General features: G+C 41.6%; 1 protein-coding gene across 2 annotated transcripts; it reads right to left on the bottom strand.

Moving 5' to 3' along the window:
• Positions 1-291: 291 nt before the first annotated feature.
• On the bottom strand, positions 292-21,709 carry SMAD1 (SMAD family member 1). 2 transcript variants are annotated; one of them, XM_062493868.1, is made up of 6 exons: positions 21,310-21,709; positions 9,676-9,933; positions 6,951-7,067; positions 3,933-4,154; positions 1,826-2,082; positions 292-435 (listed from the first exon to the last, which is right to left on the bottom strand). In XM_062493868.1, the coding sequence occupies exons 1-6, from the start codon at positions 21,707-21,709 to the stop codon at positions 292-294; spliced, it is 1,398 nt and encodes a 465-aa protein (XP_062349852.1). The 2 variants fall into 2 exon arrangements, with proteins under 2 accessions (XP_062349852.1, XP_062349854.1); XM_062493870.1 differs by lacking the exon at positions 3,933-4,154.
• Between the last annotated feature and the right edge of the window lie 789 nt (positions 21,710-22,498).

Raw genomic sequence — 22,498 nt, 5'->3', positions numbered from 1 at the left:
GAGTTTGGCTTTGGCTCTGTCGTCCCTCTTGTACTAAGCCCTGTAAATCAACTCCACAATAGTACATTACAATGTAAACTAAAATTCTTTATACCAACAGTATGTCAGAGGGGTTTATTTATCTTTGTTTTCTGAATCCAACAGTTGGTCACAGAAGTCAAGTGTTTTCATGGCTCTTTTTCAGCTGTTGCCAGTTGAGGGGGGGGGAAATAAAAACGTGTGTCTGACTCATACAGCTTTCAAGTACATGCAAGGCTCAACTGTTTCCAAAATGCAGGAGCTTGGGACATTTTAAGACACTGAAGAAATAGGATTATGAGGAGAGCCCATCTGGGTAAGTACTTTATCCAGCCACTGAAGGGGACCATGGAGATGTATCTCTATCCAGCACGGAGTGCTTGTTACATCCTGGCGATGATATTCAGCTCCCCAACCCTGGATATAGAATCATAAGCAGGGAAAGAAAAAACAAATCACCTTACATTATAACACTAAATATGTGAAAGGCATACTTCTTACTGAAATAACTTTCAACAGTCATTATCAGCAGGGTGGCACAGCACCCATAGCATTCACCAACTATTATCACATTTCAACAAACAAATCAGAAGCTAAAAAAATCATAAATGTGGAAAAGGTATAATTTCAGATATCTTGGAATGGAAGTCTTTAAATACATAACTAGTAGCAGTGCAAAATTTCCTATACATGACTGCCAGCTGCCTGAGGTCCCTATAAAGCCTCTGAAGAGGCAGATATTCAAATCTCTGCCAAGACTGAAACTAGAACAAATTGGGTGGAAATGCTGCCAAACAGATCAAAAAATTAAGAGATGAGGTGATAAGACTGATGTGGAAATGGGGGTGAGGCATCTGTCTGACAAGAAACAAAGTATCATTCTCAGGATGGGGATGATGAACCGAGCAGTGAGTCGGAAGCATTCTTCCTCGGAGAAAGAGGGCATGGTCACCCTCCACCAGGCTATTTCTCAACTTAAGACAGGTTTTGTTTCAGCTCATACCTGATTCTGTTACAGTAATTACCAAAGATATCAAGAGATATTTAAAAGCATTCAAAATGGTTTTGTAAGTGAACCATTTTTGGGGCAGGTCTGAAGAGAAGGCTATGACATTTGCAGGTACAGTTTGCTCTGCTCTGTATTAATCCCTAATGAAGGGATTTCCCAGCTCCCAGCACAGCTGGCAGCAGCTCTGAACACTGCAGTGCAACTTCCAATACACAAGAGGTCCTGTTTTACTGTTTAGGCAATACTGCAGTACAACTCTTTAAGGATGCAGAGCTGTAAACAGCCCATTCCATTTTAGGAACTCCTGCCTTAACACATCCAAAAGTTCTCATCCTCCCATCATGGAAAGGACTGCAGCATATCACCATCTTCATTTGATTACTTTCATTTAAGGACCAGCCAGCCCTTTCACATCAGTACCTATGCTGACACTCGCACAACAGCCACATCACAAATCCTGACCTTGCATGCCTTCCTAGAATAGAAAGGTATGCATATTATTCTAAATAACGACTGCACCTCCTAATTTGGGAGTTGCTGGTCAAGATTTAGAGGACTCATGTGAAGAAACATCTTCTGCAAGTCACCTCAAGCTTTCTAAGCATGTGGGTCAGATGGTTTTCTGTCCACAAATATTTCACTTCACTTAGATCTGTCTTAGACTTAACGAGCACTCCATCCTTAAAATTCAACAGCCATTAACAGGCTGATGAAGGGAGTTCCTGGACCATTCAAAATCACTACATTAAAAAAAAATTACTTTGCTTACAAAATAATCTCAAGCACATGCCCACATACCTTTACAAAACTCATCCGGAGAGTGCACATCTTAGTAAGCTCATACACTGTCTCAAAGCCATGGTTCACAGACTGAGCCAGGAGCTGAGCAAACTCTTGATTATTGAAAATCTTCAGACTGCAGCCACTGGGGATTTTGCAGACAGTGGTGGGATGGAACCCGTGGTGGTAGTTGCAGTTCCGACTTTGCACAAAGATGCTGCTGTCACTCAGACATTCAGCGTACACCTCCCCTCCAACGTAGTAGAGATGGACACCTGTGAGGAGAAGGTTGGCAAATTCACATTCTGTCTGTTTTCATGCTCTGTCACCACAGAGATAGGCTTCTGTTCAAAGAGATAAACCTTAATTACATATCAGAGTATCATCTGTCTTCATTTTTCCTTCTCTCTTTCATCAGCAGGCGATCTGAAAGAAGGTTATGTATGTATGTATGTATGTATGTATGTATGTGGAATCAACATGTTGTATATTCAACAGCACCAAACCAGCAAGCACAGTAGTTTTAATGCCTTCCATTGGACAACCTGACCACTTCAACTTTTTCTCATTATATTTAAGTAAAGCAGTAATTGGGAATGCAAGCAGAGAGCAGAAACCTGCTGCAGCATTTGTAGATACTGAAGCAGCCCCAAGCTCTATTCTCTGGAAAAGTCTTGAATGCTAATTTGCTAATTTCTTCTAGTGCCTGCTCCTTCACCTGTATCAAAGTATCAAAGCCCCAGAAAAGAAACAGAGAACCTTTGTGTCAGGAAGAGTCAATTCCAAAGGTGTTGAGAAAGCAAGAAAATTTACCTTCTATATTTAAAAATGGTTTATTTGCTACTTAAACCTTTCACCTCCCACAATGTCAGAAATCACAGAGGTGAACACGGAGAATTAGAAAACTCAACAGCAGTCCAGTAAGAAAGCTTTGACTGCGCTCTGTCATGTAAGATTTTGCCACTGACTGTGTGGGTATATATATACTCTCACCCAGTCTGCAAAAACATTTATTGCTATGTCTTCAAGTTTGGGATTTACTCCTTCTTTCTCAAAGACTAAGAGTTCTACATTACCATTACTTGTACACATTTACTTATTCAACTGCATCCTTGTCTCTCCCATGCTCTGCTTTGGTACACATGCAGTTAAGTGCTTCAGTATAACTCTGCCTGCAGCTGGGTTATTCCTAACAGGAAAAATGAATGAGGTGTTAAATAAATATCTTGATACTTGGGAAGATGGATGGGGAGGAAAAGAAGGAAGAAGTATTAGCACTTGAGTGGCACAACACAGGTGTGGTGCACTACTGAGAGCTGCACAAGTTCTCACGAAGAGAAAAGCTCTCCAGACTGGGGGCTCAGACTCAAGGACCTGACAGTTCAGCTTCAGTTCTTTCCTCCTCTTGATGAATTGGCGCATCTACCTCACTGCTTGGGCATGCCGAACCCTCAACTGTCTCAAAAAATTTACAGCTTACTAAAAAAGTAAATACCTAAAAAATGTGCCTTGCAGGAATGGCCCATTGCAGGGAGCAACATCAGCTTTGCCTGCCATTTGCATTACAGGTGAGTTCTCACAAAAGAGGACTGTATTAGTCGGGCATAAAGGTGAAGATTTTCTCTTCTGCAAGACTGTCACAGACACAGAAGGGAAGCATAAAATTCCCACTGAAAGAATCACCAGCCTGTGAAAAATGCATTTGGAATAAACTGTTTTAGCAGGTTATCTCCCAAAATACATGTTAGGACAGCTAATTTATGTTGGAACTAAGGCTAGCTAAAACATTTGGTGCCAAGAACCACAATTTGGATTTCCATATACAGCAATAATCAAGATAAATCAAGACATTTCATTAGACAAACTGCCTTAACCTCTAATTTAAATTTCGATAGCCTTCAGGCAACTAAAAATTGATTAAGGGTAAAAGCTTCCTGTAATTACACACCAGGTAAGAACAATACTTTTTTTGTAAGACTAGGCCAGAAAATTATATGTTTACCAACACAAGCACTTCTCCCACATGCTAGAGAAGAGCAGTTTACTCTTGAGGGAAGTGGTCCAGGTTGTCATGTCTTGGGAAACACCACCCCATCCAAAATGGATGGCCAGATCCCAAACTCACCTTTGCCAATGTGCCGCCTCGTATTCTCGATGGTGGAGTTGCGGTTGACGTTAGAGAGCAGCCCCAGGCAGAACCTGTTCTTGTTGTTGGAGGGGTCAGTGAAGCCATCCACCAGGATGCTGGTGGAGGACGCGTGGAACGCCTCCCCGACGCGGTTGTTCAGCTCATAGTAGACGATGGAGCACCAGTGCTTCGGCTCTTCATAAGCAACTGCCTGGACATCTGGAAAGCCACAACGGAAACCTTACAGCCTGACAGTGCTGGAACACAGGCTGGAGGAGTAAAGAGGCATAACCCTGCAGATCTGGGCTACAAAGGGTAAAATAATTTCAACTCAAGACTCAGAAGAAGCAAAGGCTGGCATTAGGTATGAACAGAAAGGTATAGAAAGCTCCTGGGCACGTCCTAAGCAGAGCCTCAATATCCCTGCCCCATTTTCTTACAACATGCTACAGTGAAGACTCAGACAGCAGAGAAATGCTGTAACTATACAACATAGCTTTCTTTTCTATTCAGTGGATTGATTTCTACTTCAGTTCATTTTACTAACAAACTACAAGTCACCTGTTTGCTTAATGCAAAGCTGTATAGCAACAGGAAGAAAACAACATCACACAGCTTCATCAAGGACCACTTCTCACTTTACAAAGAAGTACAGCAAGGCAGCTTAAATATATGGTCAGCAGATCAATCTTTCAGCATTCAGAGTATGAAAAATCTTTCTCCTGGGTTTTTTGGGAGAATGGTAGGAGACTTCGAAAAACCCGAGAGAGATTGGTATTTGTCTGTAGAACATGCATAAAGCACATCCTCAAATAAAAGGAGGCTACTGAGGGGCTGTGGTTGCTTTATGTGTGTCTTCTTTTAAATGAAGGACACTATTCTACTACTAAGACTAGAAAAGCTGGACTTGCTGCTAAAACACCAACTTTGCAGATCCCACCTACAGGGCAAAGTGCTAAAATGAAAATCAGACTGGTGTGGGAAAACTTGTTTTTTCTGGCCAGAGGTCTCCTTCTCCCAGCACCAACTTTTTACTGATATCAATCAACTAAGATTATTGTTCATATTTTCCTCTGTTCACAGATCACACCACTAAAAGATTTTGTTACAAAAACAAAAAACCAGAAGTCCCCCTCAAACCAGCAGTACAGTAGACACAAAAGGTGGGAAATAATCAAGAGCAGGATAATACATCCTACATCCTACTATGGCAAAAGTTCTGAGCATAGTGCTTATTGCTAGTAAGTTGCTTAAAAACACTGGTAAAAAGCTAATCTTTCCTGATACTGGCTCTTTCTATCCCTTCACATCACTGTTGAAAAAGAAAAAAAAAAAAAGAAGAATAAACAGTCTTTAATTATTAGTAAGAGGTTACTACATTTTTAATTTCCATAAAGATGCCAGCAATTATCAAAGCTGCAGCTTTGCCCCAGTTCTCAAAGTCAGGAAGAAATCTTGCCAGCTGGCCATTCTTACAGAATTAATCATATCTCTCTCACACAGATTTCATACTGACTTCCTTACATTTGCTTTAAGTCATGCAGAGCAGGTGCGTTTAGTCTCTCCATTCCCAGCACAGGCCAACAATGGAAATTACCCAACTTCATTGACAGGATGCAGCTTGTTAAATCAAATCTCTTAAGACTAACAAATCACCATGAAGAACACGCTTCTACAAAGTTTGCAACAAAAAATGGTGCAGTAAGTTCACAGAAAAACTTTCTTCTACAACCTGCAGCAGATTTTCTTCTAAGTAGTGCAATCACAGCATACATATGTGAATAACAAACATGTGTAGGCACCCAAAAGTCTTTAATGATGGGATAGAAATGAAAATCCATTGTACTAATCTACTAGAAGGGGGAAATATCAATAGACAATTTTTATTTTGAAATGGCTGAATGATAAAGAGCAAGAAGAAAAATGCAAACCGTCTTCTTTATCACCTCTCATGTATTAGAGAAATTCTGTAATACTCATGCATTTTGGGAGAGGGACGTACATGCAGAGGTCTGCAGTTATGCTTAAAGTTTGATAAATGTATTTTGGGGCAGTAAATTTCTGGTCCAAAATTCCTGCAAACTACTCATACACAAAAAGTGTAGTCTGTGTGATCAGCAAAAAGTGGAAGTGCTACAGATGGGGTTTATCACACACAAAACTCATTCCAAGCAGAGAGTAAACAGGCTAACACAAAATCCATCCAAATCGTTCTAAGAGGGCAGATATACTTCCTGAAAACAGACATTAACCTTAGCAGAAAAACAAGCAACAAAAAAGCCCCAAACCCCAGAACCCCAAAGAACCCCACCAACACCAAAAAATCCAAAACACAATGGTTAAATTGTTCACATGCTTCGGATTTTGATAATCATTCTGGCATTGCGTTCAGCTCGCTGCTCTTTCCTGGCAGGGGCACAACCGTGTAAGCTGAAGTAAGTTCTCTGAAGGGGCCATTTCTAACAATGTGATGATGAATGCACCCAATCCTTTACTCAGCAGCCACGGCTGCTGCTGTGGCTTTGACAAGCAATGTGTAAAAAGATGTCTGTGTCACAGTACATAAAGAAATAGGCCTTCAGTTCATACAGAATTTTAAAGTCTGCAGCAATGCTACACCGCAGGCAGAAAACACTGTATTCTACAGCCTCATAGGACTTCTTTCCATTCAGAGATTAATGGAAGTTCCCGATAGAAGACATAAAATACTTTGGTCTTTGAGTTGGTTGGGAGTACAAAAGTAATGAGCCCCAAATTTTTTACATTTTTAAAGAGTCATGGGATAGATTCCTGTCTTAAATAAATATTGACATTTATAAATAATCTCCAGCTTTAATATTTCATCCCTTACAACAACAGCAGAAAAATTACATGGCCTTTTTTTTTTCTTTTCCACAGACAAAAATTTTCATGAACAACATCCATCCAAAATTAAAACTCAGTTATTTTTCTTAAGTTCTGGAGGTTCTTTACTCTTAAGAAGTGAAGCAAAAAGCACAAAGGAGGTGTTCTTACCTCCTCTGTGCACGTCAGGGGGAATTGCAGGTGCCATCATGTTGGTATCCATGGGCTGGGAGGTATCGTGTGTCATCGGATCTTCCGGAGGCAGGTAAGTGGGCGGGGGAGTATCAGCTAAATATAGAAAAGGCACAGATACATGAGTACTTTCCTCTCTTTAAAACACATCTACATATTCACATATACAGTTTGAGCCTGGAACTGCTTCCAGCCTGACTCAGCTATAAACTTCCACCCACCAGAAATCTGAAAAAGCAATCATGGACCTCGAATAAGGAAAGCAAAGAATTACTGGGCATATTAAGCACAACTGCAATAAAAACAAGTCACTTCACACCCATATAAAGCCGCAAAAGAAAGTTCAGCTGTGTTTCCAACCCACAGTTCTGCAGGCTGAAGGTGCCATACAAACATCAGGGCACAAACATGTCTCAGGGTCCAGCAAGCAGTAGATACTGAATATCTTAAAAGTGAAGAGAAGCTGGAACAGAAAACTTTCAGTTTGAGCTTTTCTGTTTCCAACACAATTCTACCAGCAAATTATTTAAGTATCCCACCTATATCCAGGGCCTTATCATATTCAGTGCAAAATATTCGCTCTCTTTCCCTAGACTGGGAATACTAGAAAGTGTTTAGGAACCCAAATTCTACAGAAGTGGCCTTGTGGGTCTGGAATTTCTCTGTCAGTGTCTCTGTCCTGTCCCATTCAGGGCTACATCACCAGCCCAAGAGCCCATGCAGAATGACCACATTCATTAACATACAGCTTTCAGCCCTGTTTGAAGCGTCCCAGCCAGCACTGCCCTTCAGATGCCCATTCCATTCCTGGGAAAGCTTCCCAAAAGATTTCTTAGAAGCTGCAGGAGTTGCCAATGTCACCATTCCCCAATACGCCAGAGGACACTCTCCTCCAGATCAATTACACAGAGGTACATCCAAGAGCAAGAAACCCTTGCCTGATCTCTGCAAGCTTTCGCTGCAAAAGCTGGGATTAGATTACCTCTGTGCTGTCTCTGCTGCTGCTCATCCCACATTTATTTCCATTACTGAGAGTACAGATTTCAAACTACCACAGCAAATAATCAGAGGGGATTCCAAAACTCTGAAAACCAAATTAGCATCAACAAAAGGCAAGAGAATGCTCTGTAAGTTTGGGGGTTATTTTTGTGGAGTGGTGGTTTTGTTTGGATTTTTTAAAAATATATTATTTAAGAAAATACATTTTCATGAAATTTATTAACTTATTGTTTAGCAGGTATTTTGTTAAGAGCTTTATGTCTAATGCTGGCAGGTGCCTAGCTAATTCCCTTACTTCAACACATTCAGCTGCATGAGAAAGCAGCAGAGAAAGACAAGAGATGGCAACAGGGTTGCATTAAAAGCTTAAGAAACTGCACTGGATTTTGAGTCTCATGTTTTATTACTAAGCCTTAAGTGCTTGTGTGCAAACATGATGTAGGTCATGCACAAGATTCCAAGGCCATGGGCAACAAATTAACCAGTATCTACAAAGTTTTCAAGGTTAACTGCTTTGCCCCTTTATTTCTGTATTTTTCAGATATCAGCCTCTTTCCCTATTAGTGCAAAATGGACACCTGTCCAGGGCTAAGCATCAAGGACACCAGTATCCAGACCTCCCCTCTAACTCAATTTACTTCCTGCAGCTGCTGACATTAAGGGCATGTGGACAGAACAGACCTTCAAAGATCAAGTGAACTTCCACAACCCAGCATTCAGGGAGACCTCGTTAGGTCTTTATCTCTGTTGGAAAACCCAGCTACAGCAATCATGTTTAAAAAAAAAAAAAGAAAAAAGAAAAAAGAGACAGCTGGTTTCACCACAAATTCTCACATTTTTTAGAAAAGCCAATACAAACTCTTTCCTTCCTTCCAGCAAATTCAGTAGTCTTCACTCACATGAGAAAAATTTGCAACAATTAGCAAGAGAAGAAATCTATGGATATTAATTTTGTGTAATAGGAAACAGATTTTCACAAATCTGTTGCTTTGTTTACACATACCCTCCCACTCAGCCCCTGAAGGAAACAGGCAAACAACATCAGTAAGCATTTGTACTGCACCCTTCTTCCAGCATTCAGATCAAGAAATCCACCACAGACTGCAGTAGTTTTATCCAACCGCATGTAAAGACCAATAAAGGCAGCTTCACAGGATTTCCTACAGGCACCAGTCAACAAAGAAAGGCTCTTCTCTGACTGTAGGTAGTAAAACAGCCTGAAGAGTTAGTTTAAGGGACTGTTTTTCAGTTGAAGTATATATGCTTCTTGGAATTACACCACTATGAGAAGAAACGGTTGATCAAGTAGCAATAACGTGATCACCTAGAGAAATATGATTTTTCTGCAGAACTAAAGCCTTGTGCTGAACTTATGATCATAAGCAAGGATGACCTTTAGCATCACACTTCTGGTGCATTAAACGCTATGCTTTGAGGGCTGAACTGGACTTCAAACATTTTGGATCTTTCCCCGCACCTCAAAAGAGTTCTACTGTTAATGTTTTAACTGTGCTTGAAAGAGGCACAAATATTAAAGCCTTCAATATTACCAGAAAAAGAGATTCTATACTCTTTATTACCTTACATGTCTTAGCTTGCTATTGAACACAAGTGTTGGCTGATCCTTTGGTGTTATTAAGCAAAAAACCCATGATAGCAGTGATGTCCAGCCACCTTCTCCCTTCTCAAGGGAAGCTGACTGTACCTGGCATCTGGAAAGGACTTCCCGGGTCTGAGCTGGCTGGAGAATGTGGATAGGTGCTACTGCTGCTTCCAGGTGAGTTTGGGTAGCTGCTGCTGGGCGAGTGGGGGAATGGGTGACTGTTGGGCTGCTGGAAAGAGTCCGGGAAAGTCGCGTTGTGCGGCATATGGGGCTCGTTCTGTCCCAGGTTGCGGAACTGCGCCAAGAGGCTGTGCTGGGGGTTGTACTCGCTGTGCCTTGGAACCAGCACTGGAGGAAGAACTGGAAAGAGAGAGAGAGAAAAGCCACAGTGTTATAGACTCAGTTCTGAAGGTACACAAGGAAAAAAAAACCCACGTTCTTCCTCCCCCCCAGCATATCTGCATCTGACTCAAAAACAAGGTAGTCAAACCTAGGAGCACATGCCCAAACAAGAACTCTTTCCCTTACATCAGTTTAATGCACACCTCAAATCTGCAGCTCCCTGGTTTGCCAGATGGAGATGGGAACTTGTTTTCACCGAGGGTCAGTGAAGAAGAGCCAAGAACAAACCACAGTTCTGTGTTTCAGTCTTACTTGCACAAAAAGATGCTGGGAAGAGCCTGACAATGCTGACATGCAGTTCCTCCTGCTGCACTTGTTATCCAACTAATCACCTAATGGCCTGTAATCCAAACCCTTGCTAATAAGAGCAGTTTTGGGGCTTTTTTTTTTATTTTCTGAAGACAATACTAATAAGCGTTGAACTCAGTCTGGTCCCAATAGCTGTAATTTTATTTTTAACCTGGGCTATGTTCTTACAAGTTACTATTAAAACAGTTATTAACTCTTCAAGTCAGTTTACAAAATGTGCAATTTAAACAAAATTATGCAGTTCAAAAAAACCAACTGAGCAGCAATTGAGTTGCAACTATGTGCTACTATGGGATCAGAGAAACATCAGAAACTACAAGTCTCACCACACTTCTGAAGCCTTCTCAGCAGAGAAACAAAGGTCTCTTTCAAACTGGGAATATGAACATACCAGATACATTAAGACAAAAGAATCAAGTCTTTTTCCAGTAACTCAACCTCTGTCTTTGAATGCCTTACAGCAAAGTCCAAGCTAACTGAAGTACTAAAAGCTCTTCCTTCCACAGAAATTTTTGAGTGATGGATAGGAGAGGCAAGGTCTGGGAGAAGGAGGTCCATGCACAAAGTAGTGGAAGAGAAATCAAAAAGCAAGTCCTCTTCACGTCTTCCCCCTTTGGAACCTCCATTTCCTAGCAGGACTGGAAGAAACCCCCCCACATGGTCTGCCTTCAAGAGAGGGTGCCAAAAACCCAACAAAACCCAGGGAAAACTAGCCAAGATTACTGTCCCCTCTCCTTGAGACTCCTGCTCTGGCCTCAACACCTGGGTACACAGAAGAGGAAGATACGCTGTCAACAAGCCTATACAGACATAGCTGTCATTCAGATTAAGAAAGCTCTTTTGGATACAATTGCTTTATTAAAAGCCTGAATTACAAACTAATTGCCAAAAAAAAAAATAAGAACAAACAACATTTTATTCACATGACAAACAGGTTCTTCCAGGACACTGGGGCATCTTTACTCTTCCAGCACTTTGCTATTACAGAAGCAGCACTCAGGTATTTACTTTAGTGAACTGGAGTCCAAGAGTACCAGGATAACCACTCAACACATAGACCAGGTCTGAGGTCTAGGTCCATGCTTAAAAGGAATATCAATGAATGTCATACTAAAAACTCATTCTCTATTCCTAAAGTCACAGACTAACTAAAAAGAAAGCTAGTAGGTTTCCCTTCCTCAGATTTTTTTTTTTTTGCATATGCCTAAGAGAGAAATTAAGCTCCCATTTTTGCCTGCTAGTGGCATTAATGCAGGAGCAGTCTGATCTCAGAAATCTTCACTGAACATACACTGAAAAAGCCCCAAACCCTCACTACTGAAATTAAGGCTGCCCAAGTCAGAAGCTGGTTTTAAGCATTTAATCTGATCTCTCAATTTCTTAGAGCAACTTCACTGAGATTCCAACAGATCTCAAATATTTGAGGCAGATGTCACCCTTCAGTAGGTTTGTTTTGCTGTCCAAAAACCCAACTATACTTTACAAGGCATAGACAAAGTTCCTAATTATGGTGTTTTCTGAAACAAAACACATCCATCTGTCATTCTATGGAAGTTCTCAATTACAAAACATCCCTCTCCCCCAGCTGTGCAGACTGTTGCTTGCTCCAACACAACCATTCTGACATACCACTGGAAAAGGCTGTTAACAAAAAGTCACTCAGCATTCAGGTGGACACCACAAGTGCCCTCATCCTCAAAATGTTGGAGCCAAGGTCTCTGAATATTAGGATTTCTCAGAATTAAGCTTGTTCTGTTAAACCAAGCAGTCCTTTTACAGCTAGGTCAAAATACTATTTAATTGTCATAGTCAACATTTGCTGGGCTAATAAATTATCAGTGAAAAAATTAACAATGAGATTATGTGTTAAAATATATTTTCCCCTTCCTGTCTTTATGATTCTTCCTTACTTTTCTAAGCATTAAAAACACAGCTTTCCTATCTCCTCCTTTCCTATGGATGAAGGTCAAACCATTAACTTTTATGGAGTTAATTTGTGCAGAAAGTACATCACCTACCTTTCCCATCCCCTACCTCACATTAAACAATGACACACATGACATCAGAGGAAGCCACATGATTTACAGCACTTTAAAATAGCAGGAGAACAGGATATTTTCTGTATGTTTTCTCTAATTAAATTAATGCAGTGCCAGATTTTCCCAAGGTATATATACATGTTTTCTCCTGTTGGGCAGAACCACTGGCAAAGTTCAGAAGGACTTGAGATAAAAACAAGTCTCCTTTTCCCAGCTGTCCTTCATGCAAACCCATGCTTTTTGTCCAACTCTGCCAGCCTCAAGTGATTAAATGCCAACTTCAAAATACACACGGAAAAGGGGAAAAAGAATACTACTGGTATTGATACAACACACATAATCTCAAAAATATCATTGTAGTATTTACTTTAAGTGCTGCACCTACTTCATCCTCCCTGCATACACAAAACCTTTGATGAGGAGGAAAAGCCCTGAAAGGCCACATCAGGTGGAACAGACTGCAGCGTTCCAACTAGTCCAACCCCAAGTCACTCACTGCCATAACCTGATTGCTCTGCAGCTCCCAGATTTTTTGCAGGGAAGCTGCTCCTAGTGGAGCCACAGAGGAGTTAATTTGAGCGCTGTTCACTCAGGAGTAAAGACATGAGCAGGGACTGGGCCCTTTGGAGCATGGAAAGCTGCCAGGAGTTCAAACCATCAAGGGGGACACACACCCTTCTTGCTCTCCTCGCCCCTGTGTAAGGCGTTGAACTTCTGGTCAGGTTGCAGACCTCAGCTACATGGAACAACGAATTACTGAGGCTCGGTCCAGCAGGGGAGGAGGCTGATCTCTGCTGCAGCTGCCAGCTCCAGGAAGAGGTATAATTGAAGGGGAGAGAGCATGAGAGAGTTATTCGGTGCTAAGCCAGCACACCTGTTGCTATGAAATAATGAAGCAGTGCACATCTTTGCTGGGCAGATCTCTGCAGGATGTGGCTCTAACCATTTGCAAACACAATTCCTCCCTTCCTCTTCAGCGGAAGGGAACACTGATATAATAAAAAATTAATTTTCTTTTTTTTTAATTTAACATCAGTATCATCAGCATATATTTAAAGGAAACATAATATTGAGTACACTGTTGTCTTAAAAAGCTGCTGCAACAGATTTGCCAACTCAACCTCATTAAAGTTAATGGAGTTGAACCACAATTCATCTGACAGCTTGATTTCTGTAATTCTTCAAACACCGGATTAAAAGGCTTTATGTGCTGTACTGTAGCTAAATATTGCTCCCAAGTTTTTCTATCAATGTGGACCTGCAGTTAAGAGTAAGTATAGGACTACTACCAGTAAGGTTACTAGTAAGGGAAAGAGGGATAAATCCCCAGGAAGGGTATGTTAGTGGAACTGTAGCTGAGATCCTGTGTCTGTCAAGACAGCCTGGGAATTGGGGAGCTTGTTTTTAGCATGCAAATAAGACGAAGTATGCCTGCACCAAACAAGAGGAGCTGTATTAAAGAAATTAGAGCTACAGGGCAATTTAAGCCACAGGGCTATTTCATCTAGGAGCCAAGAATGCCAAAAATACAGAAGATAGACCAAAGGCAACCTGGCTGTTCAGATAAATGTTCTGACTAACCACACCAAGGAAGAAATGCTTTTATGAAAATGTAATAGTGGCCTTTGAAGAAACTAACTGATCTCTACTCTTTTTATCTCCAGCATGTCACCCTGTTCTTCCTCAGAAAACTAACAGATGTGCTATCCTAAATAAAGATCTTCTTGCTTTTCTTTTTTGTTCAATTTCACATTCCAGAGATAATGATTTTAGCAAACACAGAAAGTCTCCAATTTATGAACATAACTTCTTTTCTTCTAAGTTTCTCTATGAAAAACCCCAAACTAATCCAATCCAAAGGACCTGCTGTACTTTCAAAGAAGCGTATTTTCTATCCAGATGGGTTTTGATTATCTTGCACAAGCCCAGATGACAGCTAGCCTCCCTCAAGGGCTCATTTTTTCCACACCCTTTGCATGTTATGTGAAAATTGGGGTAGGTATCTTTCTTTCCATGTATGGAAATTGAATGACTAAGTAATGAAATACAAGGGGCCACATGTAAGAGCAGCAGACACTGATCCACTTTCCTTGCCAAAGTAGATTCTACTTCTTCTGTAAAAAAATTATTTCTAAGATAATTGAAAAAAAGAAAAAAAAAAGCAATTGGTGCTGCACTTTTTGCTCTTAAAAACCATGACTTGGTTAATATATGTTCTGTAAAAGGGTTTGTACCACAACAGGGTTCTCGGTGCTGATGAAGACCTGACAATACTATCATTAGACAGAGCACTTTAATTTCCAAGCATTACTAGCTGTATTTTCATCTGTATTTATGCAAAGCCACCTATGTTTCACCAGAAAAACAGAACTGCAGGTTGGGAAGGAGGAAAATCCTAAAACAAAAGTTTACGCTATCTAGAAATAAGAAAATCCTGAAAAGTCTAAACTGTAACAAAAAGAGTTAGGAGAAGGAAAAAAAGGAACAAACCAAAACCAACAAAAGACAGCAGCAGCGTTAAACTAAGAAATTTGAACCCTCCTGAAGACTCCCAGCTTCATTTCCTGCCTTTGAGGTCACAGCAGCTGAAGCTGGCTGTGGCATCCTGATGAGCACTCCAGTCCCACGGTGGGAACAGAGCAGGTACCAACACATGCTCAGCTGAACGTGCTGCTCTCTGCAACACCAGGGAGTCACTGAAGCATTCTGACTGCAAGGCCTTGCCAAGATCTTGCCTGTGAACAGTAAAACACTGTGCAGAGAGAAAACTTTCTATGTCATTAGGTTTTCTCACGTTCCCTGAGTTACTCTTGGTTAAAATTATCAAATTAATAGGCATCATATCAACAGCAATCTCTAAGGATCGATCTACTTAAAGCTCTTCCAATAACCCTTGGCTGTGGTATCACAGCTTTGCTTTGCTGGTTTCTCAAAAGGAGAAATTCCAGTCTTTGAGACTTTAACTCCAAACCTCTGTTCTAGTAATTGTAGCTATTCAGCAACCTGTTTAGGGAGACCCCACAGCTTGAGTTGTCATTTTGCATAGTTACAAATGAAGACTCTATTTAAAAAAAAAGAAAAGAAAGACGAAAAAAAAAAGGCAAAACAGTTGTTACTTTACTGACTTTGCTTTTACATTAGACATCTGGTCTAAATGCATTTGACATGTAATATTAGGACATTTCCTGCATTACAGTATTCAGCTAACATTAGATTTTATTTGCGGATGCTCTGATAAGCTGACATTCTGATTAAACTGGCATTTGTCAAGGTCAGTTTCAGAATTTAGTGCTAATTGTATGCACATTAGTGAGGGAGTCCTTGTAAGCAGATTTGGTGGAGGAGCAGTCCTGATGCAGGAGGAAGTTACAGTGATAGTGTGTATTAACTCAGACATTTACACAGACCAGAGTTCAAATTACCTGTACAAAAGCCACAGTCACCACCCTACTGAGAAGGTTAAAATTTGGAAGTCTGGTCTTTCAAATCAGAAGAAACATCTGTACCTGGTTAATTTTGAAGAAAGAAAACACACGCAAAATAGGACAGAAACATACCTTTCTTGACAACTTTTATCCCTTTATTGCAATTTCTTTTTCTGACACATGGTAAGGCTAGACAAGGAAAGCTCTGCTGTTAGACCATTCTCTCCTTCTACCTCCTCATTTCAATTTCTCCCCCCCCAAGTTGGCTCTGGAGAACAATTTTAGAACTGAATTCTGCAAAGCCAAAATGAAGGAAGTTTTATTCCGCTTGCCAAGCAAACTGACAGTTGCTTTTGCTATTTTGGGGAACCATCCTATAATTCTACCCACCTGTTGTAGTAATGCTATTTTTAAAGTCACACCCAAGTGCACACATGGCTGCACAGCAAAACTTCTCAGGGATGACACTCTGCTCCTTCACCCCCAGCCTGCAGAGGTGCAGAAATCCTACTATGGGAATCATACAGAAACAAGGATTTTTGTAATTTGGTTCTACACATTAACTCCGAAGGGATGCAGCAATTTTGCCCTCCCTGACACCCCAAAAGCAGCCTCCCATTTGCCTTTTCCTTCCCCCCTCTCCTTCACCCAGATGCCTGGCACTGACGGTATTATCCTCTACCAGGCCTGGTTCTGTGGGAGCCTGCAGTAGGTGCATAGCCTTACAGAGCTCACTGAAAGCAAAATACAGAGGAGATCAAAGACAAATATGAAAATAATCAGGTTAAAGTCATAGGCAGAGTCCACACCAAGAGCAAAACCAGCATGACACACCTACCACTCGTCTCAGAGCCTGGGGATCTGGCCTGCTCTTGGGGCAAAAAGCAGCTGTACATACAGGTAAAATGTTTCTGGCCAGCAACAAGCTTGCTGAAGCAGACACACACCTTGAATTCATGGTTATAATTGAAAGGAACATCACATTTTCAGGAAGAATTGAAAATTCAACTGTTATGACACTGTACTTGTCTGCATCACCAAAAAGTGACCACTGCTTTCCCCCAGTTGGGCTGGAACACTGGCACCATCAGCTTTGTAAAGCCCTTCGACACAGAGCAGCCAGCTCTCTGGAGAAGAGAAGCTTAACAGAGGAAAAACATTCAGCCTTTTTTATCTATGTTTTATTGGTAACTGCAAAAAAGTGGGGAATAGCCATTTACAGAAACTGCACCTTCAACCACTTCCACACATTAAACATGAAAACGAAGTTAATTTCTCTTTTGCCTCCTTTGTAACATATTGTAAAGTCAGAACCTAGCAGGATGACAGGCAAGGACGCTTAGAAGAAGCTAACACAATTCTGCATCAGAAGGGAGGAGAGCTAGTGTCCACAGGTACTCTGGGAAAATTAAATATTCAGTTTCTTCATCTTCCTTCCTTCCTTGCCCTTTAGCTAAGGCAAAAGAACTGAACCTCCTCCCCTAAAGCCACATTAGAGGTGTGACTTATTATTTTAATAGCACGGCTGTCAATTTAAGCACCTCTTCATCCTCTCTGTTCCCTAGTCCATTCCTTTTGTTTTGCTGTTAGAGCAAACAGGATCCAGGACATTTTCCTCCTTAAATTCTAGATAAGAGCCTTCATCTGGCCCCGTTGACATAACTGAGGACAGAGGCAGACAGCAGAGGCTGTGTCTCCAGAGAAACCTAAGGAGTAAAGATGGGAAGGAAGTGTCTCAGCAGGGACTTCATACATTCTCCAGAAAAAACTGAGAGGTTATTTGTGGCATTTTCAGAGGGATGAGAAACATTGTGTCAGGTTTTTCTTCACAGCCTCTGGGTATGCAGTACACTTAATCATTTAGCAAGTCTTGATCATACTTAAGGATAATGCCAACAGGTATCTCTAAACCAAAAAATAAAACTGAGGAGAAGAAACAGATTCAGCCAAGCAAGCACACCAGTTCAGCTAAGCGTGCCAATTTTTAAGAGGCATCAAATTCAGACCTTGCCCTCCTTAATTAAAAGCTTTGCTTTGCCAAGGGAGAAATCTGACAGCCATTAACTACCCTGCTCCAGAAATAATTCTGCACACAACAGACCTAGGCAACAGCAGCAGTGAGCTACTTTAACCCATCCTAAGGAGATATTTCCTCCTGGCACTCAAAGTGCAAGGTTGCATTCCCACTCCCAGCAACAAGTCTCTACTTTCTCCTCTCAGGTCCCTCCACCTCCACTCCTTCCCAGATGTCCTCCACAGGGCCGTGTTGGTACAGATGCTCCACAGCCAGAACAAAAGCCCCATGCTGCCCTGATCAGCCTGGAAGATAACACAGCAGGAGAGAGAAGTGGCTGTGATCTGGTGCAGCACAAGGCCACAGGAGCAGCTATGCTGGCACAACAGGAGCAGTCCATGCACCCCGCCACGCCACAGAGCTCCATCACTCCATCAGCTCACTGGTTCCAGGCTGAAAGATCGTCAGTGTCACAGGAATGCCACCCTCCCTCACCTTCACCCTGGGCCCCCACTCTGCTGTGCCTCCATCTGATTCCACGTTAGCTTGCCAAGTTAAGTGTGCCAAAAAGCAGTTTCCTGTGAGTTTAGCTTTCTTGATTGACGCACCACAGGATCAGACAGGACCCTGTGCCTGTGCAGAGCCTCCGGGTCAGGTCAGGCTTGAGCGTGGTCCTGTCATGTCACACCCACGTGCCTGCCAGATGCCACATTCCCCTCCGTGTGCAGGGACAGTGGGAGATTCCCTCCTTGAGACTGATGATAGTTTTCTGCCTCCTCTCACTGTTTACAACCTGTTCCTATCTAGGTTGGCTAACAGAAAAATCCCACTTGGATACAGGTGTAGCTTTGTAGCTGGCAGACATACCACAGAGTGCCAGTTCTCATGTTTTCCAAGCTCATCTTCACAAGCTAAACAGTGAGGATGGAATCAGGTGACAAGGTAGAAAATCCATTCATGCCTCTGGCACTGTGGAAACTCAGATGTATCCACAGCACTGATTTCCCAACAAAGAGCACTACCTTGCTCTACATATTTGAGGATTTACCACTAATCCGTTCCTCAAACCTTACACAACACTGAAACAAATCACACAACAATCAGCAGAAGAATGAAGGGATAGATGCCATCCTATGCATGGATCATACCCTTCAGATCTCCAGTAACTGGTTCTGCACAAAACAGTTAGAGACCACGCTGTCAAGCAGAGCTAGAACTTCATGATGTACTTTGCACACCAAACATGTATCATACACAGTCTGAGTTTCCAATTTTGCTTTGTCAAGAGAAAGCACATTTCTAAACCTTCTGGGAAACACGAACCTTGATATCTGCTCGAGTCCCTTAGATTGCTGTAAATGGTGACTCATGCATGGATTCCCACTACCCACTAATCTCAGAAGTGTAAGCACTTATGTAGCAATAATGGTGTTTTAATGTCCTGGCAAAAATGGGAAAAAACAGTTAGCAGAATTTGGGAGTGACCGTCAGGAAATGAAGATAAAGACCATGCTTGGAGGACAGCAAGAACAAGGAAGGGATAGGAAAAAAGAAGTCAGAAGTTACAGAGCACTTCTCTGAGCCAAATGGAAGTTCAGCTACCACCTGTTTCCAAAAACTGTTTTCCCACTCAGCTCTGTGCAATATCCCTCAAAACAATCTGTGGCTGACTGAACACAAACACCTCCTATATTACATACCCAGCCTAAAATGTACATTTTAGTTAGATATCTTTTAAAAGTTTTATTCAATCTTGCATAACTCACTGAAGTGAACACAGAAAATGGACAGAGTCCCAAACTGCACCAGGGGAGGTTTAGGTTGGACATTAAGAGGAATTCCTCCACAGAAAGGCTGATTAGACTTTGGAATGGGCTGCTCAGGGAGGTGGTGGAGTCACCATCCCTGAAGGTGTTTAAGGAAAGACTGGATGTGGCACTCAGTGCCATGGTCTGGTTGACATGGTCGTGTCTGGTCAAAGTTCGGACTCAATGATCTTAAGTGATTCTGTGATTCTGTAAAGAATCTGTAAATATTCTGTGACAGGATATTTACAAATACCTGCTTTTAAATATGACATAAATGGTCCATATGACAACGTTCTCAAACTCAGTCATTGCTTTTAATACTAAAGCAAAATGAGTTAGAACATGTCATCTAGCATTACAGTAAGAGCCCAACTGTTGCTCAGTCTGATAGAAAGAGAGGTGTTTCAGGAATCTTAATTTTCAGTATTTTGGAATACTGAATAGAAGCAACCAACTCAGACATATGCACACAGTTAGCAGTACAAGTACATGACTATTTTATTATCCGTCTTGTACTTAACATGAAATTGTTGAGATTTTTTTTTAAATTTTAACTTTTTTCAGAAGTGCTTTTCCAAAGCTGAGTTCTTTTGTTCAAGCTGCTGCTGCGTAAATACATACATTATGGGTATTGCATCTGCCATTCACATGATTTCTAAGTTAATACTAACACAGCAAAGGAAAATATTTAACATCAAAATATGCACTACGCATTGCGGATCCAAGACAAATGCAATTTCCATCCACAGCAAAACAATCTTGCCTCATTTCCATCATGGTTCTGTGTATCCTTGCCACTCTACAGACAGCTGCAGAGTTTATGAAATGGCTGTCACTGATGGACTTCCCACACTTAAACCAGGGAAGTCCACCCATGCCTGTGGTGCATTTCTGCAGCTGTCCCTGTACACCCTCACAAACAGCTGGAGGCCAGTGACGACACATCCAAGCACAGTTCATCTTAGTCCCCAGCAGCATTCCCTGACCATAAACTTGCATGAGTGAAGCTAAGCATGGAGTTATCAAAAAGAGGTCGGGCCCTTGAAGAGGAGACTGAAGAGAGAATGGGTGGCACCTTAAGAAAAGAAGTGAGGCAGTGGGTAACAGGTAATCTGTGTTTATGGAACAGCTGACAGTAGAACTGTTCACATACAATCAAACAGTGCTATCAAAGTTCAAATTAAGGGGATTATAATCTGCTGTCTAAACTCAAAGTCTTTTTAAAAGGCAACAATTGTGAGAGATACTAAAAACAATATTATTTTCTGTAGAATGAAGAAACTGAAGTGATAAAGTAAAATAATAATTTGAAAATACTACTACAAATAATGTATTACTACTGTTGTGTGTCAGAATGGTTTACAAGCACAGATAATGCAAATAAATCCTTTATGTTAGCCTGAAATGTTTCATACAAAATCACAGATCTGCACAGTTGAGTAAACAGCAAATTAACTGATGGATAGTGGGTACCAACATTCCCAGATGATACCAAGCCCAGCAGCCTGAGGCACATACTAAGACTACCTCTGTGTAGTGATAAAACATTTACACAAGTGAAGCATTCACCGTTTGAAAGGGAGAACTGCTAATTAATGCCTACAGATAAACTGAAGAGGAAGAATCTGACATGTGCAAACAGCCACTTTTGCTTATTTAAACCGATGAGTCACATAATTAATTGCCACACTTTGCATTGCTCAGATAAGGTGTAAAGGTACAAACAAGGAAGAACCTACCAGGACTTTCCACCCGCTTGTAGTGGTAGGGATTGATGCAAACCTCCTTCTGCTTTGAACCAAAGGGGAACTCACAGCATTCCAGAGGTTTCAGTTCGTGATGACTCTGCAGGTCTGGCCAGCGCCACACTCTGCAGTAAATGACGTGTGGGAGCCCTTTCCGGTGCGACACCTGGAGCCGGCCATCCAAGGAACGAGGAATTGTGACACAGTTGCTGGGCTGACCAGGACAGCTTAGTGCTTTTTCCAGCTCCTCCATAGCACCTTTTTTCTTCTTCAGCTTTTTCACTAATGCATCAACAGCTTTCTCTGCCCATTTCTCTTCTTCATCCCCTTGCTTCCACCCCAACAGCCTCTTCACTGCGGGGCTGGTGAAGGAGAATAAACTTGTTACATTCATGGTGACCCTGCTGTGGTGATACCACCCAAGCAAGCAGGAATGGCTGCCCTGTTCTTCCACCACCACGAGGGTACAGCAGATTGAGTCAGCAGTCAAAAGCAGCCTGGATAAAACAGTTCTGGTCCTTTCTCCTTTTCAATCCTCCAGTCCCAGGAAGGCAGCGCTGACATCCCCCTTGATGGTCAAAACCTTCTCATTATTCTAAATCCTTCTGGTTGACAACCTAAAGGACAGTATCAGAGAAAGAGGAAAAAGGGGATTTTACCTTTCAAGTTAACATACAGCAGTTAAAATATCCCCCACCTCAACCCAGAAGAGTGGTGTGATCAAAAAAGAACCAACAACAAAACAACAACAAACCCTGACAACCTTCAGGACTGGACTCAAGGCACATCTGACAAAAACTTAAGCAGCAGGACCTGCTGCTGGACCCAGTACATCCCTATATTAAAAATATAATTCACATTAAATCTAGCCTAAAACAGTCCCTCAATTTAAATTTTTCACTATTAAGTGTGAGGGGTGCTACAATCTGCCTGTCAGCTGTTGCAACCTTAACCAGCAAAACATCCCAAGGAAACAGTGCAGGATCACTAATGCTTTTTTTATTATTATTTATTTTAGAGAGCAGCTGGAAGCAATATTTCTCAACAGCAATGTGCTGCCCAGCTCTCTCCAAAGTGCCAGGCATGAAGTTCAAAAATCACTGCACTAGACGTGAGCATAACTCAATCTGAAAAAAAAAAAAATCCCAAAACAGTTCTGTTTACCTGCTACTTACTTTGAGGA

The sequence above is a fragment of the Cinclus cinclus genome, chromosome 5 (genome assembly GCF_963662255.1).
Source record: "Cinclus cinclus chromosome 5, bCinCin1.1, whole genome shotgun sequence".
NCBI classification, from domain to species: Eukaryota; Metazoa; Chordata; class Aves; order Passeriformes; family Cinclidae; genus Cinclus; species Cinclus cinclus.
This window is presented reverse-complemented; position numbering and strand designations above follow the sequence as displayed.

Excerpts from the sequence above, each read along its gene's own strand:
- SMAD1 (XM_062493868.1), bottom strand. The coding sequence starts at position 21,709 with ATGAATGTAACAAGTTTATTCTCCTTCACCAGCCCCGCAGTGAAGAGG. Across the intron at positions 2,083-3,932 it reads GAGGCGGCACATTGGCAAAG|GTGTCCATCTCTACTACGTT; the intron begins GTGAGTTTGGGA and ends TTCTCCTCACAG. Across the intron at positions 436-1,825 it reads TCCGGATGAGTTTTGTAAAG|GGTTGGGGAGCTGAATATCA; the intron begins GTATGTGGGCAT and ends TTCTATATCCAG.